Source organism: Alnus glutinosa, chromosome 5 (genome assembly GCF_958979055.1).
Source record: "Alnus glutinosa chromosome 5, dhAlnGlut1.1, whole genome shotgun sequence".
Lineage (NCBI taxonomy): Eukaryota > Viridiplantae > Streptophyta > Magnoliopsida > Fagales > Betulaceae > Alnus > Alnus glutinosa.
In genome coordinates this window covers 24,774,732-24,793,249 of record NC_084890.1, presented here as the reverse complement: position 1 = coordinate 24,793,249, position 18,518 = coordinate 24,774,732, and the positions used below count along the sequence as shown (strand labels likewise).

The following is an 18,518-nucleotide window of genomic DNA, read 5'->3' as shown; positions in this document are numbered from 1 at the left end:
TGCACTTTTTGTAGTGATTTGTAGCATGTGTAAATTGAATATGAGAAATAAAACATACTTCCATTGTTTGAAGAAACTTTCCATTTTTGCTTTCTATCTCTCCGGTTGATGCCAAATGGAACCTATTTTGTGTGTATAGCATACTAGAACATCTGCTTTAAAATTTATAATTGTCATAACAAAGTCTAATAAGCCAACTTCATTCACATTTAATATATAGTGTGAGCACAAGCTTCTTCAAATGTTCACAAAATGGCCTAGCCCATGCATTATGGGCCCAAAAACAAAAACGACTATGCCCATCCACCCAAAAGAAATAAATACAACATGCTTAACTTATTTTGGGCTTGTTTTTTTACCAACCTTCAAACTATTGAACTATTGAGCTCGGGAATGCAAAGCAGACAGTAACCACCAGGCCAAAGAAAGTTTATATTTGTACGCTACTCACCATATACGTGTAGTTTTCTACTAGCAAGCATATCTTTTAAATGAGAACCCCAACTAGAATCACCGGCTAGTTTCAAAGTGTCAATTTGATTAGCTCCTTTTTCCGGTTTCAAGGAACTAACCACGTTGGGAAATAACCACACTCGAAAAGGAGCATAATAAAGAACTTCAGTATCAAAATCAGTGGAATCATGGGGACACCGCAAGTCTTTAATCTGTTCAGCACATCTTCTTCCCAAATTCCTTGCCAGAGTGACATTGAAACATTGGCGCAAGTCAAGTGATTCAAGGTGAGGACAACCATCAAGTATGGACTGCAAGCCATCGCCAGTCAGCTTATTTCCGAAAAGAACATGGTTAGATAATATAAGAAATCCATGTTGTTGATTGAGGAGAGAAATACCAACTGATTAAGTTAGGAGCCAGAATAGTTTAGAAGCTACATGGGCTCAATGCGACAGGCTTGCAAGCCAAGTCCTCTAAAATTATTTGTGGCTCAACTCAAGCCCGAGCCAAGCTCAAACAGTCGGCAATAATATTCAAAGACCAGGACGCCAACAACTTCTGATAGTCACGCTAAAACAAAAATGAAACGAGGAATCAAAATTCTACAACTCTCCCATCAATCACGAACACCATCAAAATGTCAAAACATTCCAAAAACCAAAACTTAATTAGCACAGGATGTAGCAAATGATAAACACAAATATCTCAAATTTTTCAACAAACCCTAAACCTCAAAGTCAATAAACTAGAATTACACGAAGTAATTACCAAAATCCAAACAAACGCAAGACTCCTAGCAATCATATTGTACAACAAAAAGGCCCGGCCCTCATTATTAAAAATTAAACATAAACATATCAATCAAATCCTTAATTTCTCACGCATAATTCAAATCAAATCCGGACAAAAAATAAAGAAGCAAATACCTGTCAGCAATGTGCCTGAGGAGCTTGTTGGTGCCAAAGTACTCGACGTCGATATCGACCAACTGGCCGCAGGCTGCGATCGACGGCGTGGTGGCACATCTTCTCGAGGTTGTAGATGAGACCCTCGCCGTTGTTGCGCATGTCGACGGTGCGCCACATCGACGGGTCCTTGCAGAGGTTGCGCCACGGCGAGCACACCATCTGCACGCTGGTCAGGATCTGGATGGCGCCCAGTCTCAGCAGGATCGACGCCGTCACGCTGCGGGGCAGCTCCAGCCAATTGCGGAACTCCTCTGCCAGGTCAGGAGGAGGTTCCATCGGGTTATGCGCAGCCGTGTTTGAAAGAATCACAGGGTTTGTCTGAAGGTTTGTTTGTGAAGGTTTGTCTGAAGAGTGAAGTGATGAGGTTACGTCTGAATGGCTGCCGCGTGTCCCACTTGTCCTGGTTTTCGGATGATGGGGTAGTGGGCTACCACTGCAATGATTTACTAGCCGTAGATGTCCTATAATAATTCTATTCTTTAAATAGAGAATTTTTTCTTTTAAAAAAAAAAAAAAGTATAAAATAGTTCCCGCAACAAATACTCCAAATAATAAATAAATATGTTTTCTTTGGGTAATTACAATGCTTCTCCGGTAGCTATCCAATATACTCTATAATAATAAAAAATTGACGACAAGTAAGAAATAAAAAAAAGAATTGATTGATAGAATAAAATGAAAAAAAGTAAGAAAGAGAAAAAAAGTATAAAATAATAGTAAAAAATAGTATTTAATTAATATAGAAAAAGATAAGAAAGTCTATTATGAAAATATTTTTTATAAGAAAGCAAAAAATAATTTTATTCTCTAAATTTAGAAAAAATGGTTGGGTAATTGCTGCCAGTACTCTTAGCCGTTAGCTTGAGCTTTGGAATGTTTTGCTGCACTTTCCTTTCTTCTTATGCTCGTGCACTACCAAAAAAAAAACATGGCAATTTGTGTTGTTTTAGTATGGGTCATTTATGTAAAAAATGCAAACTAATGCTTTTTACTAAACGACATAAATTTTAACGACATTATGTCAAAAAAATTACGCTATTTGATTCCAAACAACGTAATTTTTTTGAAGAAGCAATGTTGTCGTTACTTAATAAATATTTGGGATGAGTGATACATGCACAACAAAAGTTTTTACATGTATACAACAAAACACATTGGTGACACATATGCATATGGTGTCTTGTTGTGTATGTTGTTCAAACTTTTGTTGCGTAAAAATATTTACCCAATATTTGGAAAGGGCGCGGTACATTTTGCATGTTCCACACCCACCTCCCTTTTCCCCTCTCTCTCTCTAAGCAGTCCATGCATGTCAATGCCGTTGCCGCCACTATGAGGCCACCCTACTTGAAAGTTTACAGTACTGCCGCTAGGAGTTTTAATTAAGATTTTTTTTTTTCTTTGGGCTTAATCTAGCTAGGAATGCAGAGAGTTGTTTACTTTCAAAATCCGAATAATATTCATTACTTGAATGGCGCTATTGTGCATTTATTTATTGAAATGAGGCATTTTATTTTATTTTTTGAATTTTAGCAAAAGATATATTTGAAAACAATATCTTTAGTCGAATTGGAAGTCCGAATTTGAAGTGGACTCTTTCTTATTCCATTTCTGTATTATTTCTAAATTCAAATACTAACCACTTAATCATACACACAAAAAAAGCTTGATACAAACTTTGAGTGAAACTTACTCTTAAAAATCGGCTTCTAAGGGAGAGAGTATCCAAGAGCTTATATATATATATATGATCAAGATTATCCAGCAACAAGAAAAAGGAAAATGATTGAATAGAAGAATTTCCAAACATTTGGCGATCTCAAATGTGTCGACATCAATGGTGACTCATTATTTCGTTGAATATTTTTTTGGATGAAAAAATTTTGAAAACATTTACTCGAAGTAAAAAATTATTTAGTTCATTAAATTAAAAAAAAAATGTGTTAAAAAACTGTTGCAAATGCTTTTAAATCACATCAATTGATTTATTCTTCATTTTTAATAATATATATATATATATTGAATAACTAAATTAGAGATGCTCTTATCGGGCCGTACAACTAGTGGGCGACCAAAGCATGTGCTTTCCAAGCCTTAAAGCCCAAAGCTGGCATGGCAGGGAAGGGGAGGCTAAGCTAGCTATAATTAACCTACTCTTCCACAATCACCAAACACACCCAACCCCCCCCCCCCCCCCCCTCCCAACAAAAGTCGAATTTGGATCCCATCTAAATAGGAGAGTATCCGGTTAATTATAAAGCAATAGTATATTTGTCCAAAAATAATATGAAATAACAAAAATACCCTGATATAATAACTAATAGGATACTCGCCTATGCTAACAAAGTCCTCCCAACTACACATCTTCACTTAACTTTATCCAATTCCCACCACCAAGAGTTGTGATTGGGGGGAGGGAGGGGGGGACCCCTTCCCTTTTTCGATAAACAAAATAATTTTATTAAAAAAGTAATTTATTTTTTATTGTTTTATTTTTTCTTTTTCAATAAAATGATTTGTTTATTGAATGTTGATTTTCTACCCAACCATCTACCATATATAGCTGTCTAGCTATTGTTTTTCTTGATTTCATAATTTACCAATTTTTTTTTTTTTAACGGGGACATTCATTTCATAAAAAGTCCGAAGGCAAATACACCAGCCCAAAGGCAAATAAACTAGTCTCAAAATCTACAACACAAACCCAGAGGCTGAAGGTAGTGAATAGAGATGAAGAATCTCTAAACCTAACTTAAAGCAGTTACCAAAACAACAAGCTAAAATTACAAGAACAAACATTTGGCTTCCTATACAATGAAGCACCACCCATCTAAAAGTGAGAAAGCCTGGTCTAGCTGTCAAGCCACCTAAATGTCCAAGTAATTATCAGCTCATTACAATAGTAAACTGTGAAAGAAAGTAAGAATATACAAAAAAACAGAAACAAAACACTAAGCCGGCAAGTAGAGAGCAACTCCAACACCGGTGCGTGTTTTACACGCGCCACACCCAGGCCACCCCTGTTGCAACCAGTCAACATTCCTTCCCGAAAACACCACCCCGCCAGCCGGAAAAGTGGTTTGTGGCCCTCACGCATAAGCCATACCCTCGTCACGTGCAGACCACGCTCCGAGCGTGGAAGTTCAACGTCGCCGGTGGATGAGGTAGCAGGAACAGAGGCTGACGGCGAGCAAACTCTGGGTGGTCGTGTCGTAAGATCTCCGGCGTATCAACATAGATTTATGAGAAAAGAAAGCTGGAAGAACACGAACGAAGGTCACACCCAAAGATGACTTAAAACGAAATGTATCTGTCTAAACAACAAGAAAACACAAATAAACAAACTTCATAGCCCCAACAGCTAGGAGGACAAACACCACCATCGGAAACTAGCCGGGAGGAACAAAAAGTCCCACTGGAACAAACCAAGGGAAACAAAAAATCACCCTAACTCATAATTTACCATTTGATTTGCCATGGTTGTCCTATATATTACCTGGCCTTCTTACTTTACCTTAAGGCTGTTTTTTTTTTTTTTTTTTTTTTTTTTCATTATAGCATTGCTTTGCGCATGCCAAATTTGATTAAGAAAAAAATTGAGAAAAATTGTATCATTGGTCTCTAAAGTTTATCTAAATTACAAATTATTTCATGTTGTATCAAAATTAATTCAGAGATTTATGTGGTTGGCTTAATTTATAAATCGCTCCCTGGAGTCAAATTCTATTAAAAATTTTGACAAATTTTATTAGACAAGATAGTGGCATGCACTCACTATTATTTTTAAGTAATCATCGTTTTAGTGTACGTAACTGCTAACGTGCCCTCAATATGAAATTAAACTTATTTCTGTCACTAATTAAAGATTAAAAAAAAAAAAAAAAATCTATGCCACGATGTAGGTATGAAATTAGTGTATAGTAAAGTGATAAATCGTAAACTTTACTTTATCGTCAAAAGTAATATATTCACTTTTTCTCTCAACTTATTCAGTTTCTTTTTTGACATGTGAAAAGACTGCGATATATTGATAGATTTTCTTCATACTTCATTTGCATATATGTGCGGTAATAATTTTTATTTTTATTTTTTTGGTAATATAAGGTAGAATTATAACACATATTACTTATAATAGTTCTCATGTTTTGACTTTGTACTTTATTGGCTCAGTAGAGTTTGAGGCTTAAAGACAATAAGTTTAGGTTGAACATTGTTTATAATTAAATATATATATTTTTTTTCTGAACGACTTGTAAAATTTATTTTTGTTAAGAGACATTTAATTTCAATAGATATTATATTTTATCATTTTGTGTTGAGATACGTATAATTTCTTTTATGCAGAATTTAATTTACTTCATTCTAAATATTATTTTAATGAACAATTTAATCTTAGTTTTAAGTTCATTTAAAATTATGAGTTCATTGAGTTTAGTAACTGCTTTAGAGGTACAATTAATGTAACAATATTCCATTTTTATTTCTTTTTCTTCACGGTATCTTAGAATTCAATTCTTAATTAAAGAGCATTGTTTAAATTTTTTGTCATAATTTGGGCTTTAATTTTTTTTATTTTATTTTATTTTATGAAAGAAAATTTAATTATACTATTACTATTTAGAGCCTTATTTAATTGAACAGAAATTTTCTACAAACCGATTTGTAAGAAATTTCTTATAAGCCACATATAAGATTGACACGTGTCTTTTAAACATGTAAGAATCACATTTTTTTTTATTAATGCTATTAAAAAAGCATGTAAAAAGCACATACTATTTAAATAATATGTATTTCTCACATGCCAAAAAATACATGTCAATTTTATATGTAAGTTGTAAAAAATTTCTGTCCTATTTAATTATAGGCTTTAAACGATTGTCTAATTTTAGTAATTTACCCGACCATTCAACCGGTCCCAGCCTTCAAAGCTTCACGTATATATAAGTATCCTGGATTCCCTTGGCTTGGAACCGTATATTGTCAGTCGTCTAGATTCTGACTCTTTCTTTTTGTTTTTGTTTTTTTTTTTTAATTTTTTTATTTGAGGTATAGATCATGATATTTTTAATGTCATCTAGGAACTAGGTCATGTAGATCGGGACCAACATGAACTGTACAAAGGTGGTGCCACTAAGATTCTGACATTTTGTTTTCTTTTTTTAAGTATAGGTCACAACATTTTTAATTTCTTCTTAAACACATGGTAGCTCGCGGTCGCTTAAGGCCCCCAATCGAGTAAAGCCCCCAACTAATAATTATATAAAAAATTTATATTTTTCTAAAAAAATTAAGTTTCAAAAAAAACATTTTAAGGCTCTAATATGGTAAAAAAATTAATAAAATACTCTCTAATTAAGGCTCCCACTTAATAATTATACAATAAATGTTATTTTCCAAACAAATTTTAAGACTCTAATATGGTAAAACTTTAATAAATAGTTTCTAACTATGACCTTCAATTATGCTAAAAGTAATTACAAATTGGAAGTCTCATTATTCACATTCAGAAAAAAAAAAAAAAAAAAAAATTCAATAAATTCTTGAAAAGTCCCACTTATTTACTATTTTTAAAAGCCCCACTTTTACATTCATGAAATCAGTCGAATGTGCATAATTTTTTCTCCAACGTTTATTTGAATTTTTTTTTTTTTTAGAACATGTAGCATGTGCTACTATATATTGCTTAAAAGGCCCAAAAGCTTACATCTTGAAAAAGAGGTACAAGACCCCTACACTCTAAGCCAGAAGGATCTGACTTAAAAAACAGCTGCCGAAGTACAAACACCAAATCTTACTAGAATTACATTTGAACTTCTCTTACATTAACGTTTACTCTCAAATAAAAGAGGGCCGATCTAACATTTAGCCAACAGAAATTTCAAGAAAATTTGAGCATTACACAGACCGGAGGAAACAAGAGGAATATACAACACAAAGCAAAAAAAAAAAAAAACCCAAAAAAGGTTGCTGGCAGTAGAGACAACAGCAGATTCTGCCGAAAACGACGGCGAGTGGAGGACACGCGCCGTCACCGATACTACCCAATCGTAGATCGATCATCGTAGACCCCATCCAACATCGTGCACGGTCAGAGAAGGCGAAGCGTGGCCGTCACGCGCGCCAAAGAGCAAAAGGCTCTCTGGAGGGTGCAGGCCATGCGCTGGACATCGACGACCGACGCGGCCTAAGCTTCTAGCGGTTGGAGCGAACGACGACGGGAAACACGACTGAAGGGCGTGGGTCTTGGAAAAAGCAACATAGTTGTGTAGATTTGTCTCCAAAGCTGTAGATGAAAATTTGAAAAAATTGGCCAAACAACCACCGTTAAAAGACACGATCATCGCCACACCCCCAAGCTGGATCACCTAGATTTGAGTCTTCTGCCATAAACAAAAGAAAGAGAAAGAAGAAACACAAATACAAGCCTCAATAGCCTAACAAGGCTAAAGGAACAAAAGCTCCATAGTCCTAATGGCTGGGAGAAATTTAGCTTCCACTGAGAAAAACTCAGGGAGGAAACAAAAAACCTTAGTCCAAGAGGTAAGTCATTCTATATCTAACAAGTTATTAAAAAAAAGTTTTAAAATACATTTTACAAATAGAAGAAAGTGCTCTAATTAACATGTTAAATAAAAATAATATAACATAAATATTAAAATAAATTTAATTTAATTAATATTTAAATATAAGAAAAGAACCTCACTTAAACTTATCGACTTAGGCCTCAAAATTTATCAAGACGGGCCTGACCAGTCACGTGAATGGGTCTAGATTGTTAGATAATGACATTTTGGTACTATATATCATTACAAGAAATAGGGGTATGAAGGAGTTGAGCTACTCCCAAATGAATATTTTATATAGAGGCTATAAAGCTCAGAGAGAGCTACTCCAACCTAATCTATAAAAATGTTATGTACATGTAAGAATCACATGCTTTTTTTAATTGCAAGGACAAAGTTAGAATAAATTTGATTAAAAATGCATTTGCTTTTTCAACTTCGTAATTGCAATTAAAAAAAAAAATGCGCTTCTCACATACAAAATGACACACGACATTTTTATAGATTAGGTTGAAGGAGCTCTCTTTAAGCTTTATAGCCTTTATATAATATTCATTTGGGAGCTAGTAACTCAACTCATTCACACCCCTATTTATTGTAATGATATATAGTAAAGTCATTATCATTTCTTGGAATGATATATAGTAAAGTCATTATCCTGGTTTCACTTGGCTTGGAACCGTATAGTGTCGGCCGTCTAGAGATTCTGACTTTTTTTTTTTTTTTTTGAGGTATCAATCATGACATTTTTAATGTCATATATCTTGAAGGGTAGTGATACATGCACTACAAATGCACTACAAGTGTACAACTCCAAGGCACATTGGGGTGGAGCCTACATATGTAAGTCCTCCCAATGTGCCTTGGAGTTGTGCACTTATAGTGCACTTGTTGTAATTTTAGCATTTCCCCATCTTGAAACTAGGTCATGTAGATTGGGGTCAACCAACATGAATCGTACAAAGGTAGCGGCACTAATTCTGACAATTTGTTTTTTTTTTCTTTTAGATAACTAGTCAGATAATGAAATTTTGGTATCATTTATTATTATAAAAAATAAAGGTGTGGACGAACTGAGCTACTACCGAATGACTATTTTATATAAAGGCTATGAAGCCTGGAGAGAGCTCTTTTAAGCTAGTCTATAAAATTATTATATGTTCTTTTATATGTGAGAAGCATATACTTTTTTTAATTGTAAGGACTAATTAGTTGAAATAAATTTTATTAAAAATGTATTTGCTCTTCTAACTTTGTTAGTGCAATTAAAAAAAAAAATTGTACGTAAAAAACCACATGGCATTTTTATGAACTTGATTGAGCAGCTCTCTCCGAGCTTTATGGCATCTATATAAACTATTCATTCACTTCATTTTATCTCATCAACTAGCCAATAATTACTCCATAATTGCTAGTTTCTTTCCCACACTACTAACTCTCCCTTGTGAAGTTAGAACCATCTCTTTTCTCGGTGCCGAAAATGGCTAGCCTAAATTTCTTTTCTATCTTTAAGAACAATCCACTAGACCCTGAGGAGTTTAGGCAACAAGGGCACAATATGATGACAGACTTCTTTGCTGATTACTATGTGAATGTTGAGAAATACCTTGTTCAAAGCCAAGTGGAACCAAGATATCTCCAAAAACTCTTGCCGGAGTCCACCCCATATAATCCAGAGCCCATCGAAACCATCCTCCAAGACGTGCAAGAGCATATAATTCCTGGTATAACACATTGGCAAAGCCCAAACTTCTTCGCCTACTACCCAAGTACTAGTAGCACTGCAGGGTTTATAGGCTAGATGCTTAGTGTCAGATTCAATGTGGTCCGATTCAACTGGATTGCATCTCCAGCCGCGACCGAACTGGAGACAATAGTCGTGGATTGGCTTGGAGAGATGCTCAAGCTTCCCAAGTCCTTTCTTTTCCCTGGCAATGGCGGAGGTGTGCTAGAAGGGACCACTTGTGAGGCCATTTTGTGCACACTCGTCGCTGCGAGGGATCAAATGCTATGCCGAATCGGGAGAGACAGCATGGTAAAGCTGGTGGTTTATGGCTCCGACCAAACACACGTACAGTGCACTCCAAAAAGCAGCACAAATAGTGGAATCCACCCCAAAAATTTCAGAGCCATCAAAACCACAAAGTCAACATCATTTGCGCTCTCACCAGACTCACTGCAATCCGAAATTTGCAAAGACATTAAAGCAGGGTTGGTCCCATTATTTCTCTGCGCCACTGTGGGGACTACTTCCACAGCTGCCATTGATCCACTAGGCTTGTTATGCAACGTTGTAAAAGATTATGTTATATGGATCCATGTAGATGCTGCTTATGCCGAAAGTGCAGGCATTTGTCTGGAGTTCCGGCATTTCATGGACAGTGTTTAGGGTGCGAACTCACTACAAAAAAAATTTTCATTTCGCCACTTGCAGGTCGTCACGTGTACCGAGACAATACACGTGGCAAACAGGTGGCCACATGTGCGAGGCATGGCCGCATGGTAGATCAAGTTGTAACAAATTGTACAATTTGCCGCGTGTACTGTGATACATGTGGCACAGTGGCCACGTGTATCACAATACACGTGGCACTTTTTTATTTTAATTTTTTAATTATTTTTTTTATTTTGTATTAATTTTTTTTTAAAAAAAAATTGGTTAATTATTTTTTTAATTTAATTACTTTCTTTTTTAAAAATTTCTTATTTCTGCCCAAAAATATCGCAAAATCTATTTTACCCAAAAATATTACAAAATTGAATTACACAAATCAATAATTAATAACGTGTTTGTTAATTACACAAAGCAACACAACAATATCTACACATTTGAATACCATATATTAATAAACGTATTCATTACTAACAAAAAATAATTACAAAAAAATATTTACACAAAATATCTACACAGTTGAAGGATGTCCCTGCGGATCAAGAGGTACTGTCCCAGGCGTGTACTCGCCAATCGGCAATTGCTGCGCAAGGGATGGTGTAGTGGGCGATAGTGTAGCAACATGGGAGTGCTGGCTCAGCCGTCGTCAAATAAGCAACAACGGACCAATCGTTGACGCATTACTTGCAAGTAATAAAAACAATTAAAGTATATAATATTATATGCAAACTTAAACAAGTAATGAAAACAAATTAAAAATAATTTTGTTGTATACACAATATGAATCATACCTACAGATGCACTACTAGCAGATGATGTACTACTTACATTTGCCGGTGAAGACTGCTAAGCACCAGTGCATGCATGTGATACCCCCATAGAGGACATGAATGCCTCGAACTGTCGCATGAGCTGCTCCAAGACGTCATTCCTCTCCCGCTCAGCACGTAGCATCGTTTGTATTTCCGCCATCTGCCGGGCATGTTCGGCCTAAGCCCAAGATGTGCCCTCAAATGGTCCCCCTTGTGAGCGAGCCCTATACGAGAAACACGTCCCACGAACAGGAGTAACGTTTGCCCCAACCTGCCGAACCCTCCCCGCGTACTCAGGCCTCCCAACCTCCTGTTCAAACGCGTCATTTGGTTCCCAACGCAACGTGTCTTCTGAGACGCTCTGCGTGGCGGCCGGATCACTGGATAAACCCTGCGTCATCCTCTCCTGCACGTCGTCAACATAAAATACACATGTATTGAATAATGTCATATCACACGCATAACTTAGAAATATTAGTAAAATAGATCAGTATCATACGCATAGGACCTGTGTACGTTCATTCAGGTAAGTGCCGTCCTTCCTTGTGTGCGTCTTCACGAACGACTCGGCGCGAGTGGGGTGCATGCCAGATGTACATGCCTGTCGCCATCCAGTTGAAATAAATAACAAACAATAATACTATATATAGTGTAAAAAAGAAAAAAACAATTAGGCACAAATACGAAAAACATATACATATTTCTGTTCATACCTCATCATGATTAAATCTGGCATAACTTTTGGAGCCCAGACAATGAGGGAGGTCATTCTGCTGTCTTTTTTTTTTTTCTTTTTTTTTTCTTTTTTTTTATGGGTTAAGGGTTTAAGGTTAGGGTTAGGGTTTTTTTTTTTTTTTTTAGGGTTAGGGTTTAGGGTTTTTTTTTTATGGGTTAAGGGTTTAGGGTTAGGGTTTTTGTTTTTGTTTTTGTTTTTTTGTTTTTTGTTTTTTGTTTTGTTTTGTTTTGTTTGTTTGTTTGTTTGTTTGTTTGTTTTTTTTTTTTTTTTTTTTTTTTTATGGGTTAAGGGTTTAGGGTTAAGGGTTAGGGTTTTTGTTTTTTTTTTTTTTTTTTAAGGGTTTAGGGTTAGTGTTACGGTTTTTTTTTTTTTTTTTTAGGGTTTAGGGTTTAGGGTTAGGGTTAGGGTTTAAGGTTAAGGGTTAAGATTTTTGTTTTTTTTAAGGGTTTAGAGTTAGGGTTAGGGTTTTTGTTTTTTTTTGGGTTTAGAGTTAGGGTTTTTTTTTTTTATTTTTAGGGTTTAGGGTTTTGGTTTTTTTATTTTATGGGTTAAGGGTTTAGGGTTATGATTTTTGTTTTTTTTTTAGGGTTAAGGGTTAGGGTTTTTGTTTTTTTTTTTAGGGTTTAGGGTTTAGGGTTAGGGTTTCTTTTTTTCTTTTTTTCTTTTTTTGGGTTTAGGGTTTAGGGTTAGGGTTAGGTTTTTTTTTTTTTTTTTTAAGGTTTTTTTTTTTTTTTTTTAGGGTTTAGAGTTTAGGGTTAGGGTTTGGGGTTAAGGGTTAGGGTTTTTGTTTTTTTTAAGGGTTTAGGGTTAGGGTTTTTTTTTTTTTTTTTTTTTTTAAGGGTTTAGGGTTTTTGTTTTTTTAGGGTTTAGGGTTAGGATTATTTTTTTATTTTTTTTTTTTATTTTTTAGGGTTTAGGGTTAAGGGTTAGGGTTTTTTTTTTTTTTTTTTTAGGGTTTAGGGTTAAGGGTTAGCAAAAAAAACAGTTTGACACGTGTATTTAATACACGTGTCAAATTGGACACGCATATTAAATACTCGTGTCCAAATGGACACGTGTATTATTACACGTGTCCAATTGGACACGCGTATTAAATACGCGCGTCCAATTGGACGCGTGTATTTAGACACGCGTCCAAATTGGACACGTGTAATAATGTACACGTGTCCATTTGGACACGAGTATTTAATACGCGTGTCAATTTGTGGCGGCTGTACAATTAGACACGTGTCTCATAAAACACGTGTCAAATTGGACGCGTGTCTACAGTAACCGGTACTGTAGACACGCGTCCAATTGTCAGCATTTTTGTAGTGACTGATACAGTGATGTGCATGCAGCAGCTATTGTTGTTTGTTTCAGTCAAACATAAGAATTTGGAAAATGATTTTTAACCCGCGTGGCAAAAAGTCTTCCAAGACCATGTTTGGCCTGGCCAGGGCGAGTTCAACTCTCTAGCAATATATATATATATATATATACCCACTCCATCTCCCTCACATTCTCTCAACAATTCCAAGCATTCCCAAGGTGATCGTTAATCAGCTTAATATCGACAATGACCTACAGTCATCTTCCTGCTACCAAAAAATCCAGGCCTTCTATAATCCATGCCCATAAAGAAGCTCATCGCCCCCAAGCAAAGGCGGCGCCATCAAATCCGGCTTCACGTCTCGCCAAATCACTAGTCTCACATCTCCTCCACCTTCATCTTCAAACCCCTCCCCAGACCGATCTTCACCAGTCCATTCGGATCTCGTTTACCGAAGAGAAACACTCCACTCCCACAACTTCTCCCAAGGAGGTCATAGCGCACAAGTGGCGTGACATGCACGGTTCCTCGGACTGGGACAATCTTTTGGATCTTCTTCCGCCTTGGCTCCGACGAGAGATCGTCAAATATGGAGAATTCGCACAGGCAACATACGACGCTTTTGATTTTGATTCTTTCTCCGAGTACTGCGGGACCTGCCGATACAACCGTAGAAACATGTTCGAGAAACTAGGCCTTAGCAGAAATGGCTACACGGTTAGCAACTATATTTATGCTATGTCCAATATAGATATACCTCGGTGGCTGGAGAGGTCACATTTGGCGGACACGTGGAGCAAAGATTCCAACTGGATCGGCTACGTGGCGGTCAGCGACGACAATGAGACACGTAGGATCGGACGGAGAGATATTGTGGTGGCGTGGCGCGGAACTGTGGCACCCACGGAGTGGTACGAGGATATGCAAAGGAATTTGGAGCCATTTGGGCAGGGAGATACCAAAGTCGAGCGTGGTTTTCTTAGCCTTTACACAAGCAAGAATGAATCTACAAGGTACAACAAGACAAGTGCCTCAGAGCAAGCGATGAAAGAAGTGACAAGGCTTGTGGAAATGTACAGGGAAAAAGGTGAAGAAGAAGTTAGCCTTACGATCACCGGACATAGCTTGGGTGGCGCGCTGGCTCTGCTCAATGCTTACGAAGCCGCAGCAACCATTCCCAACCTACCCGTCAGCGTGATCTCCTTCGGCGCACCGAGGGTCGGCAATGTTGGTTTTCGAGACGAGCTTCATCAGCTGGGAGTCAAAACACTGAGGGTGGTAATCAAGCAAGACGTAGTCCCTCGGATGCCGGGGCTTGTTTTCAACGAGAGCACTTTACGAAAGTTTGATGATATCACCGGATCATTGGAATGGGTTTACACCCACGTCGGAGCCGAACTGAAGCTCGACGTTCGATCATCGCCATACCTCAAACGTGGGTTCCACTTGAAGGGGTTCCATAGCCTTGAGACATACCTTCATCTTGTGGACGGGTTTCTTAGTAGTGCCACAACATTTCGGCCTGGTGCGAGGAGGGATGTTGCGTTGGTGAACAAGGCGAGTGATATGTTGGTGGATGAGCTTAGGATCCCACGTTGCTGGTACCAGTTGGCCAACAAGGGATTAGTACGTAATGCTCATGGGAGATGGGTAAAACCAAAGAGAGATGCAGAAGACATTCCTTCACCAGCTGGTAGGGAAGAAACTGTGAATGCTATTGCAGTTGGAATGCAAGCACAAGATGCAGTTGATTCTGTACTATATGTTATAAAAATAAAAAATAAAAAATAAAAAAACGTAAATTATGTTGGGGCGCCTATTTGGTCTAATTAATGGTCCATTTGGGTATTGAATATTTCGAATATGAATAATATTCTGAATCTGATTGCGAAATTTCAAAGCAATGAAAATGTGTTTGGATGTTGAATATAATTCAGATTCTTTTCGAATATGTGTTTGGATGTTGAATTTATGAGATTGAAAAAAAGTGTTTTATAATGATATAAAATGATTGGATTTAATGAAAAGTTGTGTATAATGATTCGTATACTAAAAAATAATAAAATTAATAATAAAAAAAATAACAAAACAAATTAAAAATTAAAAACTAAAAAAACAAAATTTTTATTTTCATTTATAAAACAAAAACAAAAAAATAACAATAATAATAAAGGAAAACCGGCAGCAACCCCTTGGGAGGGTGCTGGCCTGCGAGCCACCCCCAGAGGTGGCCCGCATGCCACCCTGGCCCCTGGGGGTGGCCGAGCGCCACCCCTCCACCCCCAGCCACAAGGGGTAGCCGCTTGGCCACCCTCGGCCCCAGGGGTAGCCCGACAGCCACCCCTAAGGCTTTCGGGTGGCTTTCGAGCTACCCGTGGATCCATTTGGGGTGGCCTGAAAGCCACCCCTAGGGATCAGGGGGTGGCGCGCGGCCACCCCCTGTCACTAGGGGTAGCCGCGCGACCAACCCTGACCCCATGGGTGGCCCGAAAGCCACCCCTAAGGCTTTCGAGTGGCTTTTGGGCCACCCGTGGATCCATTTGCGGTGGCCCGAAAGCCACCCTTAGGGCTCAAGGGGTGGCGTGTGACCACTCCCGGCCACTGGGGGTAGCCGCGCGGCCATCCACGGCCCCAAGGGTGGCCTTAAGGCTTAGGGGTGGCTTTCGGGCCACCCTGAAAATCCACGCGGGGTGGCTCAAAAACCACCCCCAGGGGGTCGCGGGGTGGCGTGCGGCCACCCCCGACCCCTGGGTGGACGCGAGCCACCGCCAAAGGTGGCGGGCGCCACCTCTGGGAGTGGCTCGCAGGCCACCCCATTCTCCTATTTTTCTTGTTTTTTTTTTAAAAAAAAAAAAAAAAATTCTTTTGCCAGCTTTGATTTCTGTGTTGGAAAGAATGCACCTCGAAATTCACTGTCAATTCATGATTTCATCGCCTCGAAATTCAAACCGCATTCAGAACAATATTCAACAGGCAGATGGGTTTTATTCCTCATGGATCCGGGTTTCGAGTTTTTGAATAAAAACTTGGTTCGAATATTGAAAAATATTCGAACCAAACTACCATAAATGTAGCATCCACATACTCAAACCATATTGTTAAAAAAAAAAAAAAAAAAAAAAAAAAAAAAAAAAAAAAAAAAAAAAAAAAAAAAAAAAAATTGCAAGGATTTAAGTGTTGATTAGAATTTAACGGAATTTACAAAAATACCAATGTTTAAATCTTTAAAAGAAATTTCTAACATAGAGTATTTTGAGAATTTTGATAGGATTTAACGAAAAATTCTAATGGGAGAGTTGAAATTGAAAAAAATTGAAAGATTGATACCTTAAATTAACACTTTTTAAAGCTTGAATATTTAATTGTAAAAGTGATGAAAGATCAAAAGTTGTAACTGATTTTTTTTTTAATATATAAAAAATTTCAAAGACCGATTAACATTGTCACATCGATCAATTTAGGAGGATGGAGGTGTAATATTTAACGTTTCTCCTTCTAAAATCAAAAGCATAAACAAGCACATTGGTATGGAAGAACCAAAAATCTCTACCTTTGATGGGTTTCATTCAGCCGTGAAAGTAATGAGCACGATTAACTTGAGCGGTGGTAAGTGAAAATAAAGCGGAGTATTATAATACTTTGCTTGATAATTTAAAGAGAAATGCTTAAGTCGTTTATTGTTCAAACAACGTCGTTTGTACTAAACAACACCAACTAAAACATCACAAAAATGCACTTTTTTTGTAGTGATTTATGGCATGTGTAAATTGAATATGAGAAATAACACATACTTCCATTGTTTGAAGAAACTTTCCATTTTTGCTTTCTATCTCTCCGGTTGATGCCAAATGGAACCTGTTTTGTGTGTATAGCATACTAGAACATCTACTTTAAAATTTAGAATTGTCATAACAAAGTCTAATAAGCCAACTTCATTCACATTTCATATATAGTGTGAGCACAGGCTTCTTCAAATGTTCACAAAATGGCCTAGCCCGTGCATTATGGGCCCAAAAACAAAAACGACTATGCCCATCCACCCAAAAGAAATAAATACAACATGCTTAACTTATTTTGGGCTTGTTTGTTTACCAACCTTCAAACCATTGAACTATTGAACTCGGGAATGCAAAGCAGACAGTAACCACCAGGCCAAAGAAAGTTGATATTTGTACACTACCAGTAACCACCAGTTCCCCCCCCCCCCCCCCCCCCCCAACGTGGCCTATAATTCAACAAGGCGGGCTGCAAAGTGGTGGTGTGCTGTCTATTTTCTATTCTATGTAGAAAAATTATTCAAAGAAAAGAAACCCAATGTCTAGTTGGGAACATTGCCCCCCCAATTTCAAAAGAATTTTAATTTTAACTTTATAGTGGCAGAAATTCTTTTTCTGATGAGGAAACTTTATGGTGCCAGAAATTCAATAAAAGATGCACGCTAAGTAAAATTAAAATTTTGGGCCATACAAAGTTATCCAAGACTACAACTGAGTTTATACACTTGATTGGAGACACATCAATGTGCATTTGCATCCACATGGTATGGCATCTTAGCATAAATTACTGGAAATGGATCATATGCGGAGCTTGCATTCAAGGAGCAGTTAATTATAGATCCCATCAAGCCTTTCCTTTCTTGGGTACATAAAGCTATATCAATACAGAAGTGTATACAAGATGAAAAACCCATTTAACCAATTTTTAATCAACAGATAAGAGTATGCCTCAAGATTACTGGAGTTGAGGATTTCCAACATCATGAGCTGCAGTTTTCATCAAAGAACAACTTGAACTCTTTTTCAAAGGTAATTGCCTACCATTCAGGAATCCGGCTTCTGTTGCTTTAGTTAGAATCTTCGACTTGAACACATGATAGGCTTTCAACATTATTTGTTGATCATCAAAACTACATCCTCCTCCAAGCAGGGCTTACATGTAACACCTTACGCTATGAAAGCTAAGTGCCTCTAACCAGGTACAACTTAAGGAAAAAGCACATCAATCCAAATGTTTCAACAAAGTGATTTTGATAGTCTTAAGTTGGAATCGATATCATGAAAGATGATATCCAATGACTCGTTTTTTTTAAAGAAGAAGAAGAAGAAAAAGAATGTTTTAAAGCTTCTTTTTTTTTTTTTTTAATGAGTTGTCATACTGTGTGTGAAAGCTTTGCTTGTTATGGGCTGAGATTCGGTTACTTCATACGACTATTAAAAATTTTGGATGCTGGTAGGAAGAACAGAGGAAAGGGCGGAAAGAAAAGAAACCCGTGTTGTTGA

At 37.2% G+C, this 18,518-nt stretch overlaps 1 protein-coding gene and 2 pseudogenes across 1 annotated transcript; 2 read left to right on the top strand and 1 right to left on the bottom strand.

Moving 5' to 3' along the window:
• Positions 1–186: 186 nt before the first annotated feature.
• Positions 187–1,849, bottom strand: LOC133869142 (putative F-box/LRR-repeat protein 23; annotated as a pseudogene).
• A 7,618-nt stretch (positions 1,850–9,467) lies between these two features.
• On the top strand, positions 9,468–10,493 carry LOC133869141 (phenylacetaldehyde synthase-like; annotated as a pseudogene).
• Positions 10,494–13,485: 2,992 nt separating this feature from the next.
• On the top strand, positions 13,486–18,086 carry LOC133869140 (phospholipase A1-Igamma1, chloroplastic-like). Its single transcript, XM_062306101.1, has 2 exons — positions 13,486–14,994; positions 17,952–18,086. Exons 1-2 carry the CDS (start codon positions 13,486–13,488, stop codon positions 18,084–18,086), a joined length of 1,644 nt encoding a protein of 547 aa, XP_062162085.1.
• Positions 18,087–18,518: the final 432 nt, after the last annotated feature.

Bases quoted from the DNA above. Each gene is read 5' to 3' on its own strand.
- LOC133869140 (XM_062306101.1), top strand. From the start codon at position 13,486: ATGACCTACAGTCATCTTCCTGCTACCAAAAAATCCAGGCCTTCTATA. The intron at 14,995-17,951 runs GTACTATATGTT...TTTAATCAACAG, and splicing joins CACAAGATGCAGTTGATTCT to ATAAGAGTATGCCTCAAGAT.